At 49.5% G+C, this 26,279-nt stretch overlaps 2 protein-coding genes and 1 pseudogene across 6 annotated transcripts in view; all 3 read right to left on the bottom strand.

Annotated features, from left to right (window-relative positions):
* Window positions 1-1,010: 1,010 nt before the first annotated feature.
* Window positions 1,011-5,205, bottom strand: LOC140897518 (butyrophilin subfamily 2 member A2-like; annotated as a pseudogene).
* Window positions 1,011-17,245, bottom strand: LOC140897642 (tripartite motif-containing protein 10-like). Of its 5 annotated transcripts, XR_012154776.1 has the most exons (10): window positions 17,157-17,236; window positions 15,399-15,540; window positions 10,143-10,597; window positions 9,045-9,140; window positions 8,397-8,627; window positions 6,834-6,856; window positions 3,925-6,417; window positions 3,340-3,399; window positions 2,772-3,057; window positions 1,011-2,097 (listed from the first exon to the last, which is right to left on the bottom strand). XR_012154776.1 is itself a non-coding variant. In XM_073310510.1 (7 exons), exons 3-7 carry the CDS (start codon window positions 10,551-10,553, stop codon window positions 6,207-6,209), a joined length of 972 nt encoding a protein of 323 aa, XP_073166611.1. In that variant the 5' UTR covers window positions 10,554-10,597; window positions 15,399-15,540; window positions 17,157-17,236; the 3' UTR covers window positions 3,501-6,206. The 5 variants fall into 5 exon arrangements, 3 of the variants coding, with proteins under 3 accessions (XP_073166611.1, XP_073166609.1, XP_073166610.1); XR_012154775.1 differs by lacking the exon at window positions 2,772-3,057; XM_073310510.1 differs by lacking the exons at window positions 1,011-2,097; window positions 2,772-3,057; window positions 3,340-3,399 and having other exon boundaries at window positions 3,501-6,417.
* LOC140897519 (E3 ubiquitin-protein ligase TRIM39-like) overlaps window positions 16,346-26,279 on the bottom strand; it is a 32,462-nt gene continuing 22,528 nt past the window's right edge. The window contains exons 8-11 of the mRNA XM_073310238.1: window positions 25,807-26,115; window positions 23,906-23,928; window positions 23,062-23,165; window positions 16,346-18,456 (exon numbers count right to left, since the gene is read on the bottom strand). Of these exons, the coding sequence (XP_073166339.1) occupies window positions 17,939-18,456; window positions 23,062-23,165; window positions 23,906-23,928; window positions 25,807-26,115 (954 nt within the window). The 3' untranslated portion in view covers window positions 16,346-17,938. The remainder of the gene's footprint in view (window positions 18,457-23,061; window positions 23,166-23,905; window positions 23,929-25,806; window positions 26,116-26,279) is intronic.

Consider the following 26,279-nt stretch of genomic DNA (forward strand, 5'->3'; position numbering starts at 1 on the left):
CCCCCACTGGAGTAGCACTGGCATCCATAGCGAGAAAGCATCTTTCTCCCCTGCTGTTGCATATAAGGTACATTCCTCATTTTTGTCGGCCACCCCTTGCCCTGACCCATGTTCTTCTGCAGCTACTTTCAGAAAGCAGGAGTAGATGTCAAGTTCTTTAATTATATATATATATAACTCACCAACCCTACCAAACACTACAGGTTCTATGTGCGAGTGTGAATCGTGATGCATTGATGAGGTCAGTGGTTCTCACACTGTTTACCATCCATCTTTTCTTTTCTCAAAGATAAACTAGGGACAGGCCTAGAGTGAAAAGTTACATTGCCATAGGAGGGTTGGTTGGGGTGGGGAAAGAACCCACGTCCTTGACTGGCATTGCTATGCTGACAAAACCGCCAGTAACCGATCGAGGCACCTTTGTTGATGGAAAAAGGCTTTTGGCGGCATACCCAACTTTGGGCTGGTGGCATTAGTTTGCAGAGGGAACAAAACCCCTTTTGTCAGGCTGCATCTGCACCAGGGGGCTATGCTGTCAGTAGAGTTGGCTTAGGCCGTGTCTGTACTAAAATGTTAGGTCAATGCCTCTATGTTGATTAGGACTGTGAAAAACCCACACCCCTGAATGATGCAGTTAAGATCTAATCCCCAGCATAGATCCGTGGAAGAATTCTTCTGTGGACCTAGCTTCCCACCTCTCTGGAAGGCGGATTAACTACAGTGATGGGAAAACCCTTCCTATTGCTGGAGTGTGCGTCTACACTGGATGCACTACAGCAGTGCTGCCGTGGTGTTTTGTGAAGACAGGCTTCGCCTAAGAAGGAAGAGAGGCAAGACCGTATTGGGGGGTTGATGGCAGGTCCCCTAATTTAGGAAGCAAGGAAATGGGAATTCCATCGGAACAGCCAAGGAGAGACATGCACGTGCCTGTCCATTAAAGTTTAACTTTGTCATCTGAAATTATCCCACAAACACTAGCAGGAGAGGAGAGGGCAGGTAAATAGTCAAAAGACGGAAGAAAAAACGTGTTTATTAAAAACTCATGCTTTATAGGGCAGTCTCACAACTGTTGATCTCTTGAGGTTTGCACTCATGCAATTCTGCCCCACACTGCCTTGCAACCCCCGCATCGGCCCCTGTCCCTCAGGGCCCCTCTGCACTTCCTGCAGCTTCAGTGGTTCTTCACCCACCCTCTTCTCACCCCTAGCGCTGGCAAGGAGAGGGATGAGCTTCCAGGAGGTGAGAGATAGGAGGGGCCAGGAGAATGGGGAGACAGGAGTCCTCCAAGGTCATGGAGATGAGGATGATGGTGGCTAAAGAAACCCATCTTTTAATTCCTGGTGGGCTATTCCCCGCAGTGTCTCAGTATCTGAGCTGGGATCCCAGAGTCTTCCTGACTACGGAGGGCAGTGAGAAATAGGCTGCCCAGTCCATAGGGGGAAAAACTGACGTCTCCATCTCCATCGCTCCTTCCTCTCTATGGTTTGACGATCCATTGTTCCCAATAGAGGCGCCGGAGTCATGGAGATGAGGACATCTGAGGCTAGAGAGGCTGATTTCAGGGTCCCCGGGGGGGATATTCCCCCCGTGTCTTAGGGCCATAATCTGAGCTGGGATCTCCCCACCCAGAGCTAGGGTCGGATTCTCCCCCCAGTGAAAGAGGCGGGTGGGAAAGTGAAGATCGGACCCTGGTTCTCAGCATCGAAAAATGTCACCTGCCCCCATTCACAGTCCAGAGAAACCCGGATCCTGCTGGGGACCTGGCTCAGGGGCAGGGGGGGTCTCAGGGGACGTAAGAGCCTGGTATTGACCTCCACACCGCTCCACAGCCCAGATCCCATCCTTAGGGCTATGGCTGATCCATCCCTTCCTCCTCACAGACTCTCTGGCCACTCCCACTGCCCAGTATCACCCACCCCCCACCTCCACCTCCCAGCAATGTCTCCCCACGGTGAATCCCTCACAGCCCAGCACACAGGGCAAAATGTCAAATCGCTCCGGATTGTCGGGTAGATCCTCCTCTGTGAATCCCCATCTCACACTTTTCCAATCCTCCGACATGATGAGTTCGGGATGAGCCTGTCAAAGTCACATTCACTGGGGAGAGAGAGAATCGGAGCATTAGGGGCAGAGCTTGGCCCTGGGGGAGGCTGGGACCATTTCTAACACTCCCTAGCAGCCTGGTGCTGGATGGGACAGTCCTGGATCCCAGGGAGGGATCTCAGGAGGAAGAAGTGGGGTGGGGCTTTGGGGGGAAAGGGCGGGGCAGGGGTGGGGCCTCAGGGGGAAGAGGCAGGGCAGGGGAGGTTAATTTTTAAGTATTACCAAATTGGCAACTGTGACGAAGTGGGAGTGTTCTTAATGTTTCCTCTGATTATTGTAGGGGTGCCTCAGTTTCCCCTATGCATTTCTTAAGTCTCTAGGTTGTGGAATAAGGGAGTGTAATTGTTGCAGAGCAAAGGGCCAGGGTACATAAATGGCTGACACTCTGTCTCCTGGCAACTGATGGCCTGGGCCCTTCCCCCACTGCAAGGTGATAGCTAAAGGGTTGGAGAACAAAGGAATCAGGTGACCTCCTGGCCCCGGAAAGGGACAAAGCCCAGAGGAGGAGGGGCTGGAGAGTGAGTCAGTTTGGGGCTGGCTGGGGACGAGGAGTGAAGTGCAGATGTGGTTGTCTGGCTCACTGCCCCCCAAAATGGACCTGGCTGAGGGGTCCTGTTCTCTGCACCTAAAAGCTCTGTGTTAGACCATGTTCCTGTCATCTAACAAACCTCTATTTTACTGGCTGGCTAAGAGTCACGTCTGACTGCGAAGTTGGGGGGCAGGACCCTCTGGCTTCCCCAGGACCCCGCCTGGGCGGACTTGCTGCAGGAAGCGCACAGAGGGGCAGAGGAGGCTGAATGCTCCGAGGTCAGACCCAGGAAGGTGGAAGCTGTGTGAGCTGTTTGCCCTGAAAACAGTCTGCTCACAGAGAGGAGACCTCACCAGAGTCCTGCCTGGCTTCGTCGGGAGCCATTCCAGAGCATCGCCCAGGGACTTCGTGACAGCAACCCTACCCTAGGGTCAGAGGAAAGTGTTCAGATGCAGGTTTGTGAAAGTGTTTCTGTTCCTTGGCGTGGGCATGGACTCAGTATTAAGGTTGGTGTCAGGATTGTTCATGTGACTTGAGCTTAGGGTTGCCTTAGTATTTACAATTCTCTATTTTATTTGTGAATGGGATGTGTGGATGCGTGGCACGAGCAGTGTTAGTTTGGTTTGTAACTTTAGCTCTGGGTTCATGAAAGTGGCTCGATGGGATTTCTGTCTTCACTTGAAGACCATCTCCACCAGCAATCTCACCCCATCTGTGCGATCCTAGGGATTCCCTTCTTCTTTTCTCCTGTTCAGACGGCAGAGCGTCTGGAGGGGGAAAGGAGAGAAGAGATAAGATGGCATGTTTTCACGTCTGAAACAACACCCCTGTAACGACTTTGGAGTTCATTAAACAACACACCAGTGCATGAGAAAGGAATAAAGCTTTTATTAAAACAACCTAGAGAGCTTCAGGGGTGAACTGCTGTCAGGAGCGGAGGGTGCTCCCTAAAAGTGTGCGGGGGGGCACTGGTGACCAAACCGTGACCCTGCCCCCCTTCTCCCTGAGCCTCCACCCTTGCGCCTCCTACTTGTGTTTCCTCCCGGTATCTCACTTCTCCACTTATATCTGGGCTTATCACAGTCCCCCGGCCAACCTAATTTAAAGCCCTCCTCACTAGGTTAGCAAGCTTGTCTGCAAACATACTCTTCCCTCCCTTTGTTAGTGGATCCCATCTCTTCCTAGCAATCCTTCTTCCTGGAACAACATCCCATGGTCGAGGAATCCAAAGCCCTCTCTCCGATACCACCTGCCCAACCACGCATTTACCTCCACAATTTGATGGTCCCTACCTGGGCCTTTTCTTTCAACAGGGAAGATGGACAAGAACACGACTTGCGCCTCAAACTTCCTTTATCCTTCTTCCCAGAGCCAAGTAGTCTGCAGTGACCTGCTCAAGGTCATTCTTGGCAGTATCATTGGTGCCCACGTGGAGAAGTAGGAAGGGGTAGCGGTCTGAGGGCTTGATCTGTCTCGGCAGACACTCTGTCACATCCTGAATTCTAGCTCCAGGCAAGCTGCACACTTCGAGTCCCTCGGTCTGGACGGCAGATGAAGGACTCCGTCCCCCTGAGGAGGGAGTCCTCGACCACCCTTCTCTTCCTCTTAGGAGTGGTGGTCGTGAAACCCCCATCCCTAGGACAATGCATCCCATGCCTTCTCAACTTATTCTCATATAGGTCCGTTCGTTGCCATGGCCCGTTAGTGGTTAGGTATCTGCAAATGTAGCTTATGTACCTGTTACACATGTCAGCTCATTGCCAGGACACTTCTGCAGTTAAACCATGTACCTGTGGTCAAAACTTCCCCTTAAACACTCTATTTTCAGCTCCCCAATATTTGGGGTTTTCCATTGGCCATTTATCTGTGCAAAGGGCACAGGCCTCAAGCCTTATGCTAACTTGCTAAAGCTAACGTCTTACAGGATACAGGCCTGTAGGTTCTTTGCATTACTGCTATATATCATGAAGGCAAGATAGCCCACTGGGCTACACACCGCCCCTACTTCCCGAGCCCCCGCCCTCGCGCTGCCCATTCTCCCTGAGGCCCCGCCCCTGCTCCGCCTCTTCTCCACAAGACCCCACCTCCACTCGCGCCTCTCTGTCCCCATCGCTCGCCCTTACAGCCGGTGAAAAGCAATAGGGCCACGGCCCCCCAGCTCCCCCTGTTCCAGTGCCCCTGATTGCTACACAGCTACACTGTTTTTCTCAACCCCAGCTTCCAGGGCACATCTCTAAATCCCTGTATTCATAATACTGTCCCCTATGAGGGAGTGTCTCTAAATTATAATTTTCCACAAACCTCTCTCTACAACCCCCACTCTGACTTGACATAACTTTGGTTTAATAGCAAGAGAGAAACAGACAGAGAGGGACAGACACACACTCAAGTCTTTAAGAAAAGCTAATCCCAAACCTTCTCTTTCCTCCTGGCCTCTCAGATCAACAGAATCCACTTCTGTTGACCCTCACCACACCCCAGGAGATATTAGCTGTAAGAAAGCTCGATGGCTCCATCATCCGCTCCCTCCCAACCCCAGATCCCAGCTGGTGCGTCACATTCACCTGCTGCATTTCGTCCTAATCTAGACCCAGATCCTGCAAAGACTTTAGCATGAAAGTGACTTGACACACTTTGACATTAATGGGAGGTTAAGAATTTGCAGGATCAGAGCCCTTTGTTGTAAACATTAGGTCTGTTTACTCAGTGTCTCTACTGAGCTCAGCACAAACAAGGTCTTCGCCCTGGATAGACTGAAATGCAAAGCATAATGGTATCCTTTTACACATGCAGAAACTGAGGCAGGAAGAGGTTCAGCTCAATGGGCCAGATTCACCCCTGCACTGGCAAAGGGATAGAGGGGAGGCAGGTTGGGTCTTCCCTATTCAGTGACGAATGCAAAACTTGGCACAGGGAAGTCCTGAAATCCAGCCAGATTTGCATCCTCATGTCAGCTGAGCGACCTCTATGGGGCTTTGCCAGCTAGCAGAGTATAAGAGAAACATCTTCATCCTGACAACACCTCTTTATCCCGGTCCACCCACTTCCTGCGCCAGCGTGCCCTCACCAAATCCACTCCGTGCCCGGGCACACTCCTTGTGCCAGCAGCTGCTGTGGAGAAGGAACAAGTGGCTTCTGTACTGGAGGGATTCCCTTGGGGTGGGAGAGGGGTTTGCATCATTCCTACAGCCCCTTTGGCCCAAACTAGCTGGCACACAGGGCCGGAGCACAAGGATGGGCTGGGTCCCAATTTCGATAGTGGCCTTTAATTGAGGGTCTACATTTTGGGTGCCGAACTTGAAGCACCTGGGGCCTGCTTCAAATAGGGGTTGGGCACCCGCAGCTCCCACGGACTTCACCTGCAGCTGTGGAGGACAGAAGTTCTGAAGTACATGGCTTGCAGTTCTGCAGCGGGACGAGACACTGAGGTTCCAAAAATTAGGCCATTTTGCTAAAATCTGGACCTTAATAATTTACCAAAGGTGATCGAATGACTCAGCGTGAGCTATCTTGATGCTTGGGACCTTGCTGGATTTGCTCAGGTTGTCTGCTTCACTTTTCTTAGTAAATGGATTCATAATTTAATTATGAACCAGCCGGTCAGAGCCCATCTTCTCCCACAGTCTCTAGACTCGTCCCACTTTGCCCTCCTTGATCCCATCTTGGTACCTTTGAACTTCTTCAGAGTTTCCGTTAGAGCAATATTATTCGGAGACAACTCTCCGAGTCTCTTTTCCAGCTCCAAAGACTTCTCCGCTGGCTGCTGGAACTTCCCCTTCTCACACCTGGAGAAAAAATTTCACCTTCTTGTATTTCATTTAGTGACACACCATTATTTGTTGTTAGTGAAACAGTCCTCAAGCAGTAAAGACTCTTGATGATCGCGAACCCGAGCGGGATTGTATCTGTGCCCTAGTGGTGAAAGGCCTGTATTCCATCCCCAGAACCCTGGGGCAGCCAGTCCCCCCAGGGATGGGACATCTCTAGGAAACACTTTAGGTTCAGAATCTTTCCCGCAGGATGGATAATTCCAGAGCATCGTGTCAAAGGGTGAGAACATCCAGATGTTAAATTCAACCGAGATTTGTAGCTGAATGTGACCCAGCCCCACGTGCTGAGCTGTGGTGCCCTGGGGAGACAGGGTTTGAACATAGTGGCCAAGTCCTTTCCCGGTGCTGCAAAGCAGGGAGGAGCCATGTACCTGCTCAAGGTGCTTCTGAGGTCCTAGAGGGACGATAAAGAAAAGGAAGCTCAGTCCCACATGTCGAGGGCCCCTCCTGCTCTGGAGGGGGCTCGCTCTGAATTCAGCACAGTGCAGATGGGGACCTACGACCGGTTTATTCATAAATATTTTTTCCCCAAATGCAGAGCCGCCGACTCCATGGGTGCTCTGGGGCTGGAGCACCCAGGAAAAATAAAATCGTGGGTGTTCAGCACCCACCAGCGGAGTTCCTCCCCCTCCCCCCAGCGCCTCCCGCCCCCGGGTGGCCCCGCCGATCAATTCCTCCCCCTCCCAGGGCCTCCCTCTCTCCGCGCAGCAGCTGTTCAGCGGCATGCAGGAGGCCCCGGGGGGGAGGGAGAAGCGTGCTCGGGGGAGGGGGTGGGGCCTGGGGCACAGCAGGGGGTCGAGTGCCCCCCGGTGAAATGAGGAAGCTGGCGTCTGTGCCCAAGCTGGTTTTTGCAGTTATCTGTGGAAAACGAAAGCCACAGAGATGGTATTGGGAGCGTGAATGTGCAGGAGCGTTCTCACGGGAAGGGCCCTTTCTTTCGCTCTCTCTCTCATGCCCATATGGAAAAACTCTCTAACTCTTCGTGCTCCTCTCACGGTCATGAAGGAGCGTGGAGAGTTTGTGACCAGACCAGGGCACCCTGCTGTTTATAAAACTCAGGTCTTTCGCTCAAGGAAGAGAAACAATATCTCCTCCTCCCACCCTCACTCCCATAGCCCCAGTAACTTTGTTCCCCCACCCTCATCTTCCCCCACCTCCCTAGTCCTGCCCGTCTTAGGCGCCAACTCCGTGGGTGCTTCAGGGCTCAAGCACCCATCGAAAAAAAACAAAAGAAGGTGGGTGCTCAGCACCCACCGGCCACATCTGTGCAGCAGCGCTGCCAAATCAGCTGTTTGGCAGCTAGGGGAGGGCGGAGAGCAGCAAGCGGGGGCCTCGGGGGGGAGGGGATGGAGCAGGAAGAGGCGGAGCGAGGGCGGGGCCTCGGGGCAGAGCGGGGGCGGAGCACCCCCCTGGGAAAAATAAAAGTCAGCCCCGATGCTGCCCATTCCTGCAGTCACAGCCCAGAGCTCTCCTGTATCCCAGCCTGCTGCCCTGCAGAATCCAGAGACCAAGGAGGGGCAGGAATTGCCAGGTGCGACACGTGGGGACAGACTGAGGAGCAAGGGGAAGAAACTACGAAAGGGAAAGTTGTGGCTGAATATCAGGGCGAAATTCCTCACTCTGAGAAGTATCTGGCTAGTGAATCATCTCCCAAGGGGAAAAACGGTGGAAGCCACAACCCCTGGGAGGTTTGAACTTTGGCTGCACAAAACCAAAGAAAGTGAGTTGGTGGGAGCAACCCTGCTCTGGCCCCAGGGCCATGGAGTGTCTGAGCGAAGGGGGCATTTCCATCTCAAACATCTAGGAATCTGTGACTCTCCAAAGGACAATCATAATTCCCATCCCAGGAATGCACCGACTGACTTACTGACTCCTGGACTCGGTTGCCATGACACCTGTGCAGGGATCGAGGGGGGTCCCTAACTCAGTCTCACCTGCAGGAATTTGCTGGCCGGCTGCCGGCACGTCTCCTCCATCTCGCCGATCAGCTCGCTGAGACGGGGTATCTCCTTGGACACTCTGGTGGCGTTTTCATCCTGGCTCTTCCTAATCCCCTTGTCCAACTTTTCCAGCTGGGCCAGCGGGAGTCGCTCTTGGTCCTCCAGAAACTGGTGCAGCTGCGTGAATACAGATACAATCTTCTGCCTCTCGGCTTCCGTTTTCGCCTGTAAGGGACATGGAGGGAAAGGGCAGGTTGGGGATATGCGGTGAGTCACGGGCCGTTTCACTGTAGATCCCTTGCTGGAGGGTCAGGGATTCTCACCAGAGTTGCACATGGTGCCTGCCTGCGATGGGCCAAGTGACCTGAGAGGAAGCATCACCTTGGCTATTAGCCCTGTGATGTATGTTCCAATTATCCCTAGAAAGGATCTGTCTTCATAAATAAACATTCTCCTGCCTTCACCATTTGCCTGCCTTATCGCCATTAAACCAGAACAGAGTTTACTTGACACAGAGGAGTAACTAACTAATCATCGCGGAAAGGGGAAAGTTACCCACTGTCACTTTCCCATCACTCAGAGCAAGGAGAACATTGACAATGCCCCCGGGAATATCTGCTAGCGATTAACAAAGGCACCTACCAGCAGTTCCAGGAGTCTCTTTTCCTCCCTCAGTTTAACGGCCGGGATCTCATCGCTCTCTTTCATCAAGCTCTGCAAATGGAGCTGAATTTGATCCTAAACAAAAGAAAAGTGACTTTTGATTTTTCTCTTTTCCCAGGGTTATTTTCCCCCATGTGTTTTCCAGGACGTCACATCGGTAACAAAGCTCGATCTCAGGAGTACCTGGCTCAGGCCACTTCAATGTAGCCCACTAACACCAGCCTGGAATCCCAGGAGGGATGGGAATTTTCAAGACAACAGGAATAAGAGCGAGGATTTCAGAGCAGTTAGAAAAATTGGCTTTCAAACAGTAAACTAGTTTCAACCTTAATGGTAGCAGTGCTACCAACCCACCATAATTCAGCTCCCCAGCAGCAGAACTGCTGTCTCTTTCTCTTCTGTCTGAACCTCGTTTCTGGCTGCATCTAGGCTGCAGCAGGCTCATCCGCTCCATCTCTGGTCTGACGGGAACCATGCAGCCGTCATCGTCAATTCCCTTTAAGGAGACAGCGCCTCTTCTGGACACCTCAGCACAGAGGGAGTAGCTCTGTAAGGCAGGGCTATTGATGGAGCTGGCTTCTGGGAAAGGAAATCCGGGAAACTGGGAGAATCTGTTGCTCTGAAAGAGGCTCAGAGAAACTTCAGCGCCCCTGAGGGAAAACATAGGCGCTGACTCCGTGGGTGCTGTGAGGCTGGGGCACCCACAGAAAAAAAAAAAGTGGGTGCTCAACACTCACCAGTGGGCCCCACAGATCAGCGCCTCCCCCTCCCCCATAGCGCCTCCCACCCACCGGGGGCCATGCTGATCAGCTCCTCCCCCTCCCTGCCAATGCCTCCCGCCCACTGCAATCAGCTGTTTATTGGCGTGAAGGAGGCGCTGGGGGAAGAGTGGGAGGAGCAGGGGCAGGAAGAGGCGGAGGGAGGGGGTAGGAAGAGGCAGAGCGGGGGTGGGGCCTGGGACAGAGCAGGGGTCAAGCCCCCGCCCAGGATCTGAGTAAGTCGGCGCCTATGGGGGAAAAGATAGATTTAGTCTGAAAAGGAAAGGATTGAATTAACGGACGTCAGAGTGTTTCCTACCTTGTATTTCTGAGCAGTGTCCTCCATGAGCAGCACCCTGTGAGATCTGTGCTGTGGGGATCTCCAACAAGCCACACACACGGCTTCCCGGTCCTCCTCGCAGAACAGGTTGAGTTTCTCCTGGTGTGTCTCGCACAGATTCTCTTTGCTAGGATTTAATTCCAGTTGTCTAATTTTCCCTACTATATTCCCCAGCTGCCAATTGGGCCGGAGGTTCCCTTTCTGGATCCGGTCTCTGCAGACGGGACACTCCAAGGGGCCATATCCTTCCCATTTGTCACAGTAGGTACTGATGCAGCCCTGGCAGAAGTTGTGCCCACAGTCCATGGTCACGGGGTCCGTTAGATACTCCAGGCAGATGGGACACATGGTTTCCTCTTGGATTCCCTGTACAGGAGCTGCTGAGGCCATGGCTGTTGGGATCACCAATGTTTTTTTTGGCCTCTTCCTTTATGCTGTATGTGGATGGGAGAAAAAGGTCAGTGAGAACCACATGGGGGAAAGGTGGGGGCATGACAGGGAGAAGAGGAGGGAAAGCTGGTTGGGATTGGAGAAGAGAATGTGCAAGGCCTGTTTTACACTCGCTCTGGAGAGTTGGGTGTCTCTCCATAATGGGGGCTGTAAGTATCTCTCCGTCACGAGCTCCTCTTCCTTCCTTCTGCACCAATGTGTGCCCACACCGGCCCTCTCCATTTGCTAAACCCAGACCAATCTAAGCCCCCCTCCTTTGAGTGCACAAAAGCGGCCCCCTCAATGAAACTGACCCAGCAAATAACCCAGTGCACAGCTTGCTAGAGCCTGACCCAGCTCTAGTAGAAGGAGAGAGCCTGAAACATGGGGCCTGGTACAAAGCCTGAACTAAAGTGAGCAAAAAAGTCAAGCTCTGCTAATATAAAGCAAAGTTAGCAAGAGACCATAAGAGCAGCCATACTGGGTCACACCAATGGTCCATCTAGCTCAGAACCCTGTCTTCGGAAGACAGGATATTGGGCTAGATGGACCTTTGGTTTGACCCAGTCTGGCCGCTCTTATGTTCTTCCAACAGTGGCCAATGCCAGATGCTCCAGAGGGAATGAACAGAACAGTGAATCATCAAGTGATTCATCCTCTGTCGCCCATTCCCAGCTTCTGGCAAACAGAGGCTAGGGACACCATCCCTGCCCATCCTGGCTAATAGCCATCGATGGACCTATCCTGCATGAATTTATCTAGTTCTTTTTTGAACCCTGTTACAATCTTGGCCTTCACAACATCCTCTGGCAAAGAGTTCCACAGGTTGGCTGTGCATTGTGGGAAGAAATACTTCCTTTGGTTTGTTTTAAACCTGCTGCCTATTCATGTCATTGGGCGACCCCTAGTTCATGTGTTAGGAAAAGGCATAAATAACACTTCCTTATCCACACCAGTCATGATTTTATAGACCTCCATCACATCCCCGCTTAGTTGTCTCTTCCCCAAGCTGAAACATCCCAGTCTTATTAATCTCTCAGGCTTTGAGCAACAGTCAGGTACATGAAGTTAGCAAGAAAAACAGGCACTCCCAAGAAATACTAGGTGCAGGGTATTCATGTATGCACATTCCAAAAAGATGCAAGTAACCCTCATAAAGGGATGGCATAAACACAATACTGGGAAATGGAACAGGAACACACCAAGCCCAAGTGAAACAAAGATGGGAGGACAGGACAAGATGAGGGATGAAAATGTTTTGTTCGAACCAGCAGGTACAAGGTGTAGGGTAGTAACGAACCACGTCAGGGGGCAATACGTAACTTGGGTCGCAGAGGGGGTGTCTTTGTCTACTGGGGGGGGTGGCAAGTGCCCCCGCTCATTCAGCTGAGTCCATGGGCATACAGGTCTTAGTGTCTTCGTAGAGTTTGCTGGGGACGAGGACCATGCTTCGTTAACAATAAACCTGGCCAAGTGACTTCGCCACCGAACTGAATGGTGTACCGGCTCTCCGGCCAGAGCCGGTGCAGCATGCAGAGAGAACACACCTGCCGCCAACAACTGACAACACCAGCTGCCTGAACACCACGGGCTGAATTCACCCCGTGTCTGAGCTGAGCTTCCTGCCCTCTTTGTGCCTGTTCTGTGCTAGGGCTGCCCGGGTGTTTAGCCTGAACGCTGCATTTCACTCCTATCACGAGAGTGATCAATTAAGGTGAGCTATTATCAGCAGGAGAAAAAAAAAACCTTTTGTAGTGATAATCAGGATAACACACTCTTGTTACAGTGTGTATGGCAACACCCATTTTTTCATGGTCTCTGTGTGTACATATATCTTCCTACTGTATTTCCCACTGCATGCATCTGATGAAGTGGGTTTTATCTCACGAAAGCTCATGCTCAAATAAATTGGTTAGTCTCTAAGGTGCTACAAGTCCTCCTTTTCTTTTTGCTGATACAAACACGGCTACCACTCTGAAACCTGTATAATGCTGTGATTCTTGGTGTAAAAGACCATCTAGCACAAAGACAGGCTCACCTGGGTGGTGAGACATATCAGAGTACCCATGAGGCCTGTCTGTGACTCCATAGTTAGGCTGTTATAGCACCTGAGGAGTTTACACTTCATCATTGGCTGGTGAAATCTACGTACAGAACACATGACCAGTGTGGGGTTTGTGCCCTGGTTCCTAACAGCCTGCCCCGAGGTTGGTACTCACTCTCCTGAGTCACTGCAGACAGCTTGACACTGCTAACCTCACTCGGTGAGTAAGTTTTCACGGTAGGAGGTCTGTAGGTGCTTCTGTTTCACCCTTGGGATATACACAGCTGCTTCCCTCTAACCCTGCAGATGCTTATCTCCACCTAAGCCCCAGAGTGAAACAGGAACTGGGGGAAGATAGGTGGAGGAACACCTATCACGCATCTTGGGCCACCCCGGTAAGTGTCTTCAGAGGCCATGTAGCACTACACAAAATGGCCAGGATGGAGGAGGACTTCTTTATAAACTTTCAGGAAACTTTCCAGCCTGATGAGGAAAAGGGATTTGAACAGGGGTCTTAGGGGAGTGCCCGAAGCACTGGACTAGAACGTGATTCTCACTCTGGCTCTGGCCCAACCCATATTCATTTTTCAATTAAAATGGAACAGGGGCCACAAAGTGAATTCTATTTTGTGGATCTGGGCCTTAGAAACAAGGGCTGTTAAGCAGAATGCAAGGTTCTCCCTTCACTACAACAGAGCTCCCACCCTGTAGTTAAGGTAGAATAAAAGACATAATTTAAATGTACGGGCTGCCACAACAAATGTAGAGCTCACTTAATAGAGAAAAATAATGCTCTGTGCAAACGTTGATTTATCACAATTAACTTGTCCTTACTAGAGTCAGATTTTAAAAACGACATACACAGATGTTTAAAGTTTCAAGGGGGATTTTGTTAAATCGGCGACTAGACCGGAGGGAATATATTTACACAAAAAATTTTTTTAAGCTTTTATAGAGCGGCATTAATATTTTGCATTACGCGAGTGCAGTCCACCTGTGGAAAGTAACTTACCAACATGGGTGAATGAAACTGCACAACAATGCTCAGTGTCAGTGAAGCATTATTGCCTTTGTTTTACAGAAAAGTTTTCTTATATCTGCTTCTTTGCATACTGCTCCCCAATATAAGAACATAAGAATGGCGCTACTGGGTCAGACCAAAGGTCCATCTAGTCCAGTATCCTGTCTTCCAACAGTGGCCAGTGCCAGGTGCCCCAGAGGGGATGAACAGAGCAGGTAATTGTCAAGTGATCCATCCCCTGTCGCTCATTCCCAGCTTCTGGCAAACAGAGGCTAGGGACACCATCCCTGCCCATCCTGGCTAACAGCCGTTGATGGAACTATCCTCCATAAATTTATCCAGCTCTTTTTTGAACCCTGTTATGGTCTTGGCCTTCACAACATCCTCTGGCAAGGAGTTCCACAGGTTGACTGTGCATTGTGTGAAGAAATACTTCCTTTTATTTGTTTTAAACCTGCTGCCTATTCATTTCATTTGGTGACCCCTAGTTCTTGTGTTATGAGAAGGAGTAAATAACACTTCCTTATCTACTTTCTCTACACCAGTCATGATTTTATAGACCTCTATCATATCCCCCCTTAGCCGTCTCTTTTCCAAGCTGCAAAGTCCCAGTCTTATTAATCTCTCCTCATACGGAAGCTGTTCCATACCCCTAATCATTTTTGTTGCCCTTTTCTGAACCTTTTCCAATATGCCAGATCTACCCAAAATACCAGTCGGCTAGTTTTTCTGTGGGTTTACAATGCTCTTTTAAAAATGCACGCCAACCAAAAAAATGAGACCATCACATCAGAATTTCAACAAGTGCCCAATTTCAAACACCACCCACAAAACTGCACCTAAAATGTGAAGGGCATTAAAAAATGCATGTGAAGTTTCTCACTGAAAGGACCTGTACTTAGAAAGCAAAGAGGAACTTTCGCCTTCATTTACTACATTTCAGAACTCAACCCTCGTGATGGAGCCAGAACCAACAGTTCCAGAAAAATAAACGAGAGTTTTAAGAGTAAGTGGGACAAACACCTGTCAGGGACGGTCTGAGAATGCTTGGCCCTGCCTTGAGCGCAGGGGACTGGACTGGATGACCTCTCGAGGTCCCTTCCAGCCCTGTGAGTCTAAGGTTAAAAGTACATAATGGACTCTAATGAATCCTTGTAATCTCCCAGAGAGGGGCACGGAAATTAATCATCCGTTAGCAAGAGTGATACAAAGATGCCGAGTGAGCGTGAATCTCAAGTAAATGGGCAAAGTTAGGGGAGGTGAAATTAACTTCCACTGTGTGGGCAGGGCCTAGGACCCCAGTGCAGCCCCCCCGTAGCAACTTCTTCCTCAGACTCTGGACTACAGTTAATGGCCGAAGCCCTCACGCAATGGTTGATGCTATTGGAGACCCCTACCACTGTCAGGGCTGTCCTTACCCATATGCAAACTACGCCACTGCGTAGGGCACCAGGAAATTTGGGGCACCAAATTGTCCCACATTTTCTGGTGCCCTACGCAGCTGTGGGCTGCATCCCCTCCAGCGTATATGGGCCTTTCACCTGTAGGGCACTGGGTACAATTCAAACCAGGTCAGCAGTCATAAAGAGGCTTTAGTGCCTGAGGAGTGTATGGAAACCTGGGGGGGAATGAAATGGAGTAGGGGGCTCAATCTAGTTCCTTTTTAAAAACAAACAAACAAACAAAAACCCCCACAACATTAAATATATAGGAAGTAGTACATGGAGGCCAAGGATCTCACCCACTCCAGAAGGCTTGAACTGGTCGGGGTTCCCAGGTATTGGGGGTAGCTCAGGGTCCTGAGTGCTGGAGACAGGCGGATCCCCCAGCATGATCAGTCAGGAGAAGACGGAGTCCCCGTAGAAATGATGCAGAGTTAGGATCTAAGCAACAGAACACTGACTGGAGCGTGACATAAGCAGGACACTTATGAATGATAAGTGATTCCCTGATTCATGAATTAAGTGTTCTATAATTCTATTAATGTCCTGCCTCACACGCTACAAGGCGGCATGAATGGAGGGAGGGGAGACAGCATGTCAGAGAGAGACAGAGACACACATCATGTGTGTGAGAGAGAGACGCGCTTTGCCCCTTTAAGTACGCTGACCGCGCTCTAAGTCCATTGCCTTTTTAAGTAGATCAGCAAGTTGAGACAGCAGTTGCTGCCAACAAGCTCCCAGTCCTGAGCCCTGTCCTCTCCCCGCCTGCTCTGTTGAGATGGGGGGCAGGAACGGGGGGGCAGGTGTGGGGGGAGTGGGACACCCTGACATTAGCACCCCTCTTTCCCCCCCCTGCACAGCAAGCAGGAGGCTCCCAGGAGCAGCTCCAAGGCAGCACGGGTCAGTGTGGGGGAGGGACACCTGAACTGCTGGCAATTGATAGTCTGCTGGGTGGCTGCCACACAGGGAACTTAGGGGAGCGGGGAGCTGATGGGGGGCTGCCAGTTCATCCAAGCCCCCACCAACTAGCTCCATCGGGCTGCTCTTTCTGCAAGCAGTGGACAACGCAGGCGGCTGCCAAACAACGTAATAAGGGAGCCTTGCGCAACTTTAAATGAGCATGTTCTCTAACTGATCAGCAATGAATCAACGAAACAACATTAACCGGGACAACGTTAAGTGAGGAGTTCCTGTAGATGTGTATGTCACAGGGGTGGTGCTAAGAAAGGATTCTGATAGAATAATGTGAAAAATAGGAACAAATATTTATTGCAAAATCAAGGATCTTCCTACCAGATACTGAGCAACAGGGAAAAGTCAATTGCACAACAAAATGTAATACATATTTTAGGGGAAAAAAATCCCAAATAAATAATTCCCGCCTAGAAAAGCCTGTGATGTGATGAACACTGGGCATATTTTATTCTGCGCATCTCACTGGGATTTCCCAGTCACTCCTTTCACATTTATTTCATGTTGCTTTTACTGCCGTTATTGGCTCATTGTTCTACTTTAATAAATAGAGGCCAGAAGGGCAGATCTTTAGCATCTCGCCAGTGTTTCGTGGCTGCTTGCCCTTTATATCGCACCATTGCACAGCAGAGAGAAGACAGGCGTCTGACCTAAATCAGCACTGCAGTTTTGTGCTCTCTCTCTCAAGTGGTGCACCAGTGATTAGGCACTTTGCACAGAGCATTTATTTAAGGACAAAAGCCTTACAGAGAAAACAGATCAATAAAACAATAACAAGTGGAAAAGCAGACTTCTGCTTCCCAGAGGTCCCCCATCAGTCCTATGGAGACCCTGGCAGGTTCTAGTCCTTCCACTCCTTCACAAGGTTTGACCTATTGATTAAAAGTTCATGTCAGTTTGTTGGCTCAAAATGAGAGAGTCTGTTTAAACTCACCCTTTAGACCCCAAAATTTGTTCCCAAGCTCCTGAAGCAGGTAAAATCAGGCTCAAAGGCTGGGAGTCTGTGTAACCAACCACAGGAACTTGCATTGATCTTCCCAGCTTCCCCAGAAAATCCACCCAGTGAGCCGGGAACATACAATTACCTGTAATACACACTGAGCCATAGGTCTGTGAATATACTACAGGCCCATGTCGTCCGGCCCATCTCAAGCACACAGATCACATTTATCAAGTGGAAACAATCGCGTCCAAAGAGGCTGCATGTATTTGCAATATCTGTCACAACGGTCATACAGGCTGAATCGAGACACCCACTCAGGATTTTCTTTCCTTAATTTCTGCCATTAAAACGTGTCACGTTCTGTACTTCAAGATGGTCCAGTTTGCAGACAGAGAGCTAGCAGGGGATCTGAAGGAACATGGGACCCTGACAGGAGCATAGAGACTAGAAAATAAGAAGCTAAACAGGACTCTGCAACAACACTGTACTCCTTGCAGAGCTACAGAGACCAGGATTGAGAGCCTCGGATTTTCTGTGAGGAAACATGGGAGTCCTTCTGAGGCATGGAGACTAATAACATAGCTCGGAGCAGCTCTACAGGAAAGACGTTGTCTTCCAGGGTCATAGAGCTTAGGGAAATGGAAGCTAGAAGAGGCTTAGCAAGAACATTGTAATCCTCCAGGGTCATAGAACCTAAGGAAATGGAAGCCAGAAGAAGTTCAGCAAGAACATTGTAATCCTCCAGGGTCATAGAGCTTAGAGCAATGGAAGTGACAAGAGGTTCAGCAAGAACATTGTAATCCTCCAGGGTCATAGAGCGTAGGGCAATGGAAGCTAGAAGAGGTTCAGCAAGAACTTCTAGGATCATACAGAGTATGACACCACAGGCCAGAGAATCCAGTTTCTTGGGATCACAGCCATGCATCACCCTCTGGGGGACAGTTTTATGTGGGACAACAATACACAAAAGTAAGGGAAAACTCTCTCCTCATTGAAAGAGACCGGCGGGAAAGCAAAGAGCAGCTCCTCGTTGCTGAGGTCGTAAAATGACACTCGCCCCAGTTCATAGTCCAAATAGACGCCGATCTCATTGTTGTTCTTTTTGAGGGGCACATAGGTGTTGGAAGGGTTGGTGAGCGCCACACAGAGGTGATGATATTTCTGCAAACCCAAGACCCCCGTGTTGGGTTGAAAGACAATACGTCCTTTCCTCCTCATAGACTCGCTGGCCACACCCACAGTCCAGAACATCCCATCCACCTCCACCTCCCAGTAGTGTCTCCCCGAGGTGAATCCCTCACAGCCCAACACGCAGGGATCAGTGTCAAATCTCTCCAGACGGTCAGGCATCTCCTGACTTGGTTTTCCCCATCTGGCACCTTTCAGGTCCTCAGAGAGGATGAGTTCAGGACCTGCCGTGTCTGGATCCAGAGTCACATTCACTGCATAACAGAGAGAGAATCAGAGTGTTAGACGCTGAGCTCAGCACTGGGGGGAAGGTTGGACAGAATATTCAAGAGGTTAGACATTAGTACAAAATAATCATCTACAATTGGGTGCACTCAGTGTCCCCCTGACAACAACTTCTTTTCTCTAGGTGAAAGGTAAGTCAGAAAGTCCACACCAAACCCTTGGATGTTAAAGGCCTAGCAGGGATGCTGGAGCTATCAACGACCAATGTTAAAAAACTGGGACATTCGGAGGTGAGGATAAAGCAAGGTACAAGGACATGTTTTAAAAGCAAGAAACATTGAAAAGATAGGACATTATTAGTGATGGTCATTCAAATAACCTTAACTCTGCCCTCTAGGTACTCACTCTTCCATCTTTCCCTTTTTCTATCCAGGGGAGCTGAAACAAGTGGGGGTGCTGAGAGCCATTGAACCAAACTGTAAACCCTGTATATGATGGAAACCACTTAAAGACAGGGGGTATGGCAGCACCCCTAATTCTAGCACCTATGCTTCCATCCCTCCTGGTTCTGTAAAATGTGTCTTTTTAGGATCAAGTATACAAGTTCTTAGTCCATAGCCATAGACGGAGTAGAAGTGAACACTGCACTGAGAGTGGAGTTAAGAAAATGAGAACAATAAACCATCATTTTAAAAGCTCCTCTCATGCATACACAATAATACATAATAAATATGCTGCCTCACTGCACCCACCAGTTTTGTACACCTGTGAACTAGACACAGGAGGTAAGTTTACATAGACACGCCAGCTCCATGCACGAGGACCCTTGTGCAACTCTTGGGGCATAGGATCTTTGTAAATAAGGTGGGATAATTGACGCCCATGTACCGTGATGAATCAGAAATGGGCAAAGCAGCTCGTCTCCTGTGGACTCCACATGGTCCTAAAGAAGGGTTAATGTGACCAAACCATTTTAGATTTTAGCATCCCCCATCCTCAGAGGTTTTGAACAACAGGTTAGAGAATGCCTGTCAAGAGTAGCCTGCTTCAGTGCGGGGGTGTGTGGACTAGATGACAACTTCATCTCCTTTCCAGCCCCACATTTCTATGAGTCTATAAGCAAGTCTTTGTGATGAGAAGAGAATGAAATTTTTACCCTGTAAAGGTTTTTTTTTTTGGTGGTGGTGGTGGGGTTATATCTATACATAAAACTGACAGTTGTCAAAACCTAAAAACATTTTGGGGTTCGATTTTCCAATAATAAAATAAAACAAAACTAATGACAGTGGGGTGTGTGTGTAAATTTCCATTTAGTTGAAAAGGCATTTTCTCACCTTCTTGCCTCCCCCCAAAAACAAAATCACTGATAATTATCAACCAACTAAAGTTCTGGAAAGAAGCTTAAACTTACAAGACACCCAAATATTTCCTAGTGTGGATGGATACAGATATTGCAGAGTCTTTCATACAGTGGGGGAAGAGTTAAGATTGTCATCAGCATAGGCGCTGACTTCCGTTGGAGCACCCACGGAAAAAATTGGTGGGTGTGCTGCACCCTCCGGCAGCCAAGCTCCCCGCCCCCAGCTCAGCTCACCTCCGCCTCTTCCCTGAGTGTGCCGCAATCCTGCTTCTTCTCCCAGCGCACGCTGCCGCAAAACAGCTGTTTTGCGGCATAATGAGCTGTGGGAGGGAGGGGGGAGGAGTGGGAACGCGGCACACTCAGGGGAGGAGGTGGGGAAGAGGCAGGGCCAGGTGGGAATTTGGGGAAGGAGTCCAACAGGGGCAGGGAGGGGGTGGAGTTGGGGCGGGGACTTTGGGGAAGGGGTTGGAATGGGGGTGGGGCAGGGCCGGGGGTTGAGCACCCACTGGTGCCAGGAGAATTTGGCGCTTACGGTCATCAGTGACCTGACCTGAGAAATTCCTTGCTTTCACATGCTGTGTATTTTTGCAATGTAATTCTTATAATGTCCTGCCCGAATGTCTGCAGTGTTGTAGCAGTGTCAGTCCCAGGATATTAGAGAGACAAGGCGGGTGAGGGATTATCTTTTACCTGAAGAAGAGCTCCGTGTAGCTCGAAAGCATGTCTCTCCCACCAACAGAAGTTGGTCCAATAAAAGATATGACCTCCCCCACCTTGTCTCTGCCCTAATGTATTTATTTAAACAATATTGTATCTTTGTGTTTCTTGGCCCCTTCATCCTGAATTTCCTAGTTGCTAATGAGTGCTTTTTTTAAAAATCCCAATGTTCCTGCAAAGTGCTGATTTGTCCTTTCAATTTCGAGGTAAGAAAGTTGATTGGTCAGGAGATTTCCCCTTGTTGTTATATTGCACCACCACGTCTGCTATAGTTAAGGTTTAGACCAGCTTTCTGTTCACTTCTAAGCGCTCTAAAATCCATGTAGTTACTCAGTTTGCCTGGAAATTTGCTCCACTTCAAGGGGGCTCTGGCTAAGGTCAATGATCCAAATTTGGGGTCATCTGACCTAGTGGTTAGAATCACAGAACCATAGGGTTAGGAAGGGTCATCTACTCTAACCCCCTGCCCAGATGCAGGATTTGTTGTTTCTAAACCATCCAAGACTCATGGCTCTCCAGCCTCCATTTGAAAACCTCCAGTGAAGGAGCTTCCACAACCTCCCTCGGCATCATTTCCATTGTCCTACTCTTCCTACAGTTAGGAAGATTTTCTTGAGATTTAATCGTGTCCTGCACTCTGTGGCAAGAGAACAACTTTTCTCCCTCTTTTTTATGGCAGCCTTTCAAGTATTTGAAGACCGCTACCATATCCCCCCTTAATCTCCTCTTTTCCAAACTAAACACACCCAGTTCCTTCCTCCTTTGCTCAGATGGCTGCATTCCACCCCTTTGATCATCTTTGTCGCTTGCCTCTGGCTGCTTTCCAGTATCTCTACATCCTTTCTATACACTGGCGACCAAAACTGGACACAGTCCTCCAGCTGAGCCCTAACCAGCGCCGAACAGAGTGGTAGTATCACCTCCCATGACGTGTAAGGCGTGTAACACTGACAGACACCGGGCGTCAGCAGGCGGGATCGAACCTGGGACTTCTGGAGCTTAGTGCATGAGCCTCTACAGCCTGAGCTAAAAAACAACCGGCTGTTAGCTAAGGCTGTAGAGCAAACTCATTAATCGCTCCCTCTAGGGAGGAGCCGCAATAGCAAACCTCCTGCAGCTCCACAAGTGCTAAATCGATACCGATTAATCTTCTGCATCCCACTTGCAGCAAGGATCATGCTTCCGAACAGCGTTAGGTGCCTGCTGACTCTGTGGCATCTCCCTGCAAGTAGATTTCCGAGCAACCTACCTTGGTCTCACCTCAACCAGGCAGTGAATGTCTCAACATCGCTTCACCACAAAAACCAAAAAACACCGGTCAAACAACCACAACAGGAAATACGGTGCAACTTTGAGCTCATATATAGAGGCAAGGGCGGGTGCTCATTGGATGAAAAGAGGAATCATTGGTAAGCGTTTGAGGGGGAGGACAGGGATTGGGCAGGGGAAGGAGGCCTGCACTCTCTTTGGGCAGTACGTTACCGCTTTGCTGGACCTGATAGGAAACAGGCACCAGTGAAAGCCCGGGCTCCAGTTCTCCGCTAGAATCGGTGCCGCTAGATGGGACAGAACACCACACCCAGGAGGTGTGTGGGTTACACATGCTATGCTGCTCGTTAATGCAGCCTAAAACTGCATTTGCTTTTTTTTTTTTTTTTTTGCAACAGCATCGCATTGCAGACATGCTGAGGCTGCGATCCACCACGGCTCCCAGATCCTTCTCTGCAGTGCTGCTGTCAAGCCAGTTATCCCCCATTCGGTGTTTGGTTTTAAATCCCTATGTGCAGCACCTTACACTTATCTTGGCTGAATTTTGTGTTGTTGTCTGAGATATAACACAGCCCCTACAAATGGTTTCCCTAAAGCTCATGAAAACGGCTTTTGGGAACAGCTGTAAATGCCTTGCTCAGAGGCATTTTAACCAGGGTATTTCCCTAGTTAAAAGCTACGGTGAGGAGCTACCAATGCCATTTAATCATTGCTGTCTAACTCCCTTTGTAACCCTTTTAAGGCTCCTAGGGCTGGGCCTGGAACCCTTAGCACCCTTGTAATACAGCCTGGATAAGGGCCGGGACCCTTTATGTGTTTGCCCTATCATCCTAGCTCCCCTCTTCCCATGTAAGGCTTACTGGGCTAAACGCAGGGTAACCCACATGGGTCTGAGTGTGGGTCTTTGTCCCAGTCTACCTCTTCTCCCAAGACCCCTGCCCCACCCCTTCTTGTCCCTTCCCCCCCTCTTCCTGCCCCGTTCCACCCCACCCTTGCTCCACCCCCTCCCACCCAGCACCTCCTGCTTGCCACTGGACAGCTGATCCGTGGTGGGCTGGAGGCACTGGGGGGAAGGGGAGGAGCCGATCGGCAGGGCCCACCAGTGGGTGCTGAGCACCTGCCTGAGGGTGCTGAGCACCCACTATTTTTTTCCCATGGGACTTGGGTGCTCCAGCCCCATAACATCCATGGAGTTGGTCCCTATGGGAAACTCAGCAGAACCTTCAGTGGCTGGGGAAAGTGCACTGCACCCTGATGAAATTTTGGAGCAGGGATTTGTGTGTCTTACCTTTGAATTGCCTCAGAGTTTGGAGGTTGAGGGAGAACTCCGGCGTCCTCTGCCTCGGTTCAGGAGAAAGAGCCATTGCAGCATGCACCTTCCCCTTCTCACAGCTAGAGGAGGAAAAACACTAACCACACATTTATTACTCTTCACCTGATTGCTCAGATCAAGTGGCAGCAAAACATCAAGGGGCCCATTTGTGCCTGGACCTGGCATGGGTCTGCAAGTTCTCTCGAGGTTGGGGAAGTGATGGGGAAAGACCCACAAAGGTGGGCAGTGTGGAGCAGTGGAAAGAGCACTGGACTGGGAACCTGGACACCAGGCTTCAGCTCCCTGTGTCCTGCAACACACTTGCTGGGTGACTAAAGGCAAGTTACTTCCCCTCCCACCTTCTGTCTGGCTTGTCTGGACTGTACATTCTCCAGGGCAGGGACTGTCTCTTTGTGTATATGCAGTGGGGTCCTGATCTCAGCTGGACTTATAGGTACCATGATAATATAAATACTAGGGAGTCTTTTCACCGCCATTCCCACACAGGGACTAGGCAAAATGTCCATCCCTGACAGCTGCTTATTCCCTGTTTTATAGCTTTCCAGCTCTTTGGGTGCATATTTGAAAGCTTCTCTCTGCAGCCGTGAGAGCTAGAAATTGCCTTAAAAAAAGAAGCGGCTGAGATTTTAATGTAATCACATGACTCCAGGAACTGGGGCTTTAAGAAAACAAACAACAAAAACCCACCATAAAATATCACCACCCAGATGTGTAACATTGGAGATGTGTCTTTCAGCCAGTGCCCAAGCCCCTGGCCTGCATTGTGAAGTCTGAGGGGGAGTGAGAAGGAGCCACGTACCTGTTCAGTGTGTCTCTGGCCTCCTATAAATCAGAGGGAGAGGAAAGGGAGTTCAGCTCCACACGCCACATACTAGGGACTCCTCCAGCTCCAGAATAAGCTTATTTTTTGATCACTACTTCAGTTTCACAGTTACCAATAGCTGGTCAATTCAGATCTATGTCTCTAATCTCTCAGGTCTAATCGTTAACGCTCTGAACCCCAGCGATTAGGGCTTGGGGAACCTTTTCTCCACCGCTAAAATAGAAACTCCCGATTTATGAACCATAGGAAGTCAAAAAAAGGGTCACCAGATAGCAAGCGTGAAAAATCAGGACGGGGGTGGGGGGCAATAGGCCTCTATATAAGAAAAAGCCCCAAATATCGGGACCGTCCCTATAAAATCGGGACATCTGGTCACCCTAAGTCAAATCACCCAGGGAACAGAAACAAAACCATGTGGTTTTGGCGTCCAATCACAAGGCATCAGCAGCAAACCATGAACATTGCATAGGCATAGTAGCAGCCTGTGTATGAGCAAACCATACCCCACCTGCAAACTAAGGGCCCAGGTGCACGCTCAAACCTGAGTTTCGGAGTCACTTACAAATTTGTGCCTGCAACTGGAGCTGCAGGAATTAACATGCTGGGCTGACGCCTCGGTCAAAATGTGTCTCACAGAGATAACTGCACTGGGACCACGCCCTCCCGCAGGAAGCTGGCCCGGTCACTTGGAACTGCACTGAGATCTGGTGTGACACATGGATCCAGGCAGAGACACCGGTGCCAGCTGATATTGTGTGTGTGTGTGGAGGGGGGGGCGCAGAGTGAGGGCACCTGGCTTCCTCAGTGAGCATGATCAGTACAATCCAAGCAGCAAATCTGGGGTGGGGCATGTGGACCCCACATTCCCCCACCCTCTATGCATTGCCTCTGGATGCAGAGGCTAAAATTAATTTACACAAACTTTTAGTCAAAGTCCTAGCAGACAACTAATTTAGCAGACAAAGAAAAAACAAGATCCAATAATGGGAAGTTAAAGCTGGACAAATTCGGACTGGAAACAAGGTGTTAGTTTTTAAACATGAGGGTAATTAGCCACTGGAACAATTTACTAAGGGGGGTGGTTGATTCTCCAACCCTGGTAATTTTAAAATTAAGACCAGATTATTATTTTTCTTCTGAAAACTATGCTCTAGCTCAAACAGGAATTATTTCAGGGAAGTTCTATGGCCTCTATACCAGAAGTCAGACTTGATGATCCCAGTGGTTCCTGGGTATTTATGAATCCATGGAGTTTAAATAACAAACAGATTCATAAAAAGCACAGCTCCCGTATGTAGATAATTCGCGACTGGAAAAAACAGGGGTTACATTTCTAGATGTTGAATAATTCAATCTGCTCTCCATTAATGATGTCTCAAAAATAGCAGAGATGTTGGATTCCTTCCCCAACAAAGAAACAGAAGAAGTTGGAGCAGTTAGCACAGAAGTAAAAATACGTATGGATAAAGAACAGACAAAAGGCTATATAGGAAATATGAGGATATAAAAAACAACCAAGGCAGATAGCAGGAGCCCAAAAGGCATTGTTCCTACTGTAGTCAAGAGGAGACTGGCTATTGACTGCAAAGAGAGAAGGATCAGTTTGAAGGGAACTGAACAACAAACTTACTGCATAATGCAGAGTGTTTCTAAATTCTAGACTGCTCGGGAGACATCGGGAGCTGGTTTTCTTTTTATCGGTGAAAGAGTGATCCTAGCAATTACCATCCCATCATTCTAGCTCTGATAAGATAAACAATGCAGCAAATATTTAGAGATTTGTTGTAAAATGTCTTGCAGCAGATCTCACATTTAGTTACTTGATTTCTACTGGTGGTTTTTATTATAATACGTTTCACTCACCAGCAATTTCCTACCTCGCACTGCTCAGCGGCTGTCTCTGTGGAAGCTGTAACATGGTTTCTTTGTGCGCTGTGCAGATCACATAGGTGAGCTGTTGGCCCCTCTTCAGACAACAAAGCAAATTCCTCCTGATGGTTCTCACACACCCTCTTTGCTTCTGGATTTTTGGCCGATTGCAGAATGAACGGTCTGCCCAGTTCTACAACGCTCCCCCGGGTTTCTCTGCACAGCAGAGAGATGTTTCTAGGTGATTCTTCCAAGCACTGGCTAATGCAGGCACAGCAAACGTTCTCTCTCCAACCGTGAACACTGGATCTTATAAGCTAGTCACAAGGATAGTGCAAGCGGCCTCCTATTGGAGAGGTTCGGCTGGATTCTCAGAAGCCACCGCTCCTACTGTGTAAAAGAGAGAAGATCAGCTGCAATCTCCTCATCACAGACATGGCTTGAGTCTTATCCAGCAACTGGATGTTTCTTTCCCCGCAAG

Source organism: Lepidochelys kempii, chromosome 14 (assembly GCF_965140265.1).
Source record: "Lepidochelys kempii isolate rLepKem1 chromosome 14, rLepKem1.hap2, whole genome shotgun sequence".
Lineage (NCBI taxonomy): Eukaryota > Metazoa > Chordata > Testudines > Cheloniidae > Lepidochelys > Lepidochelys kempii.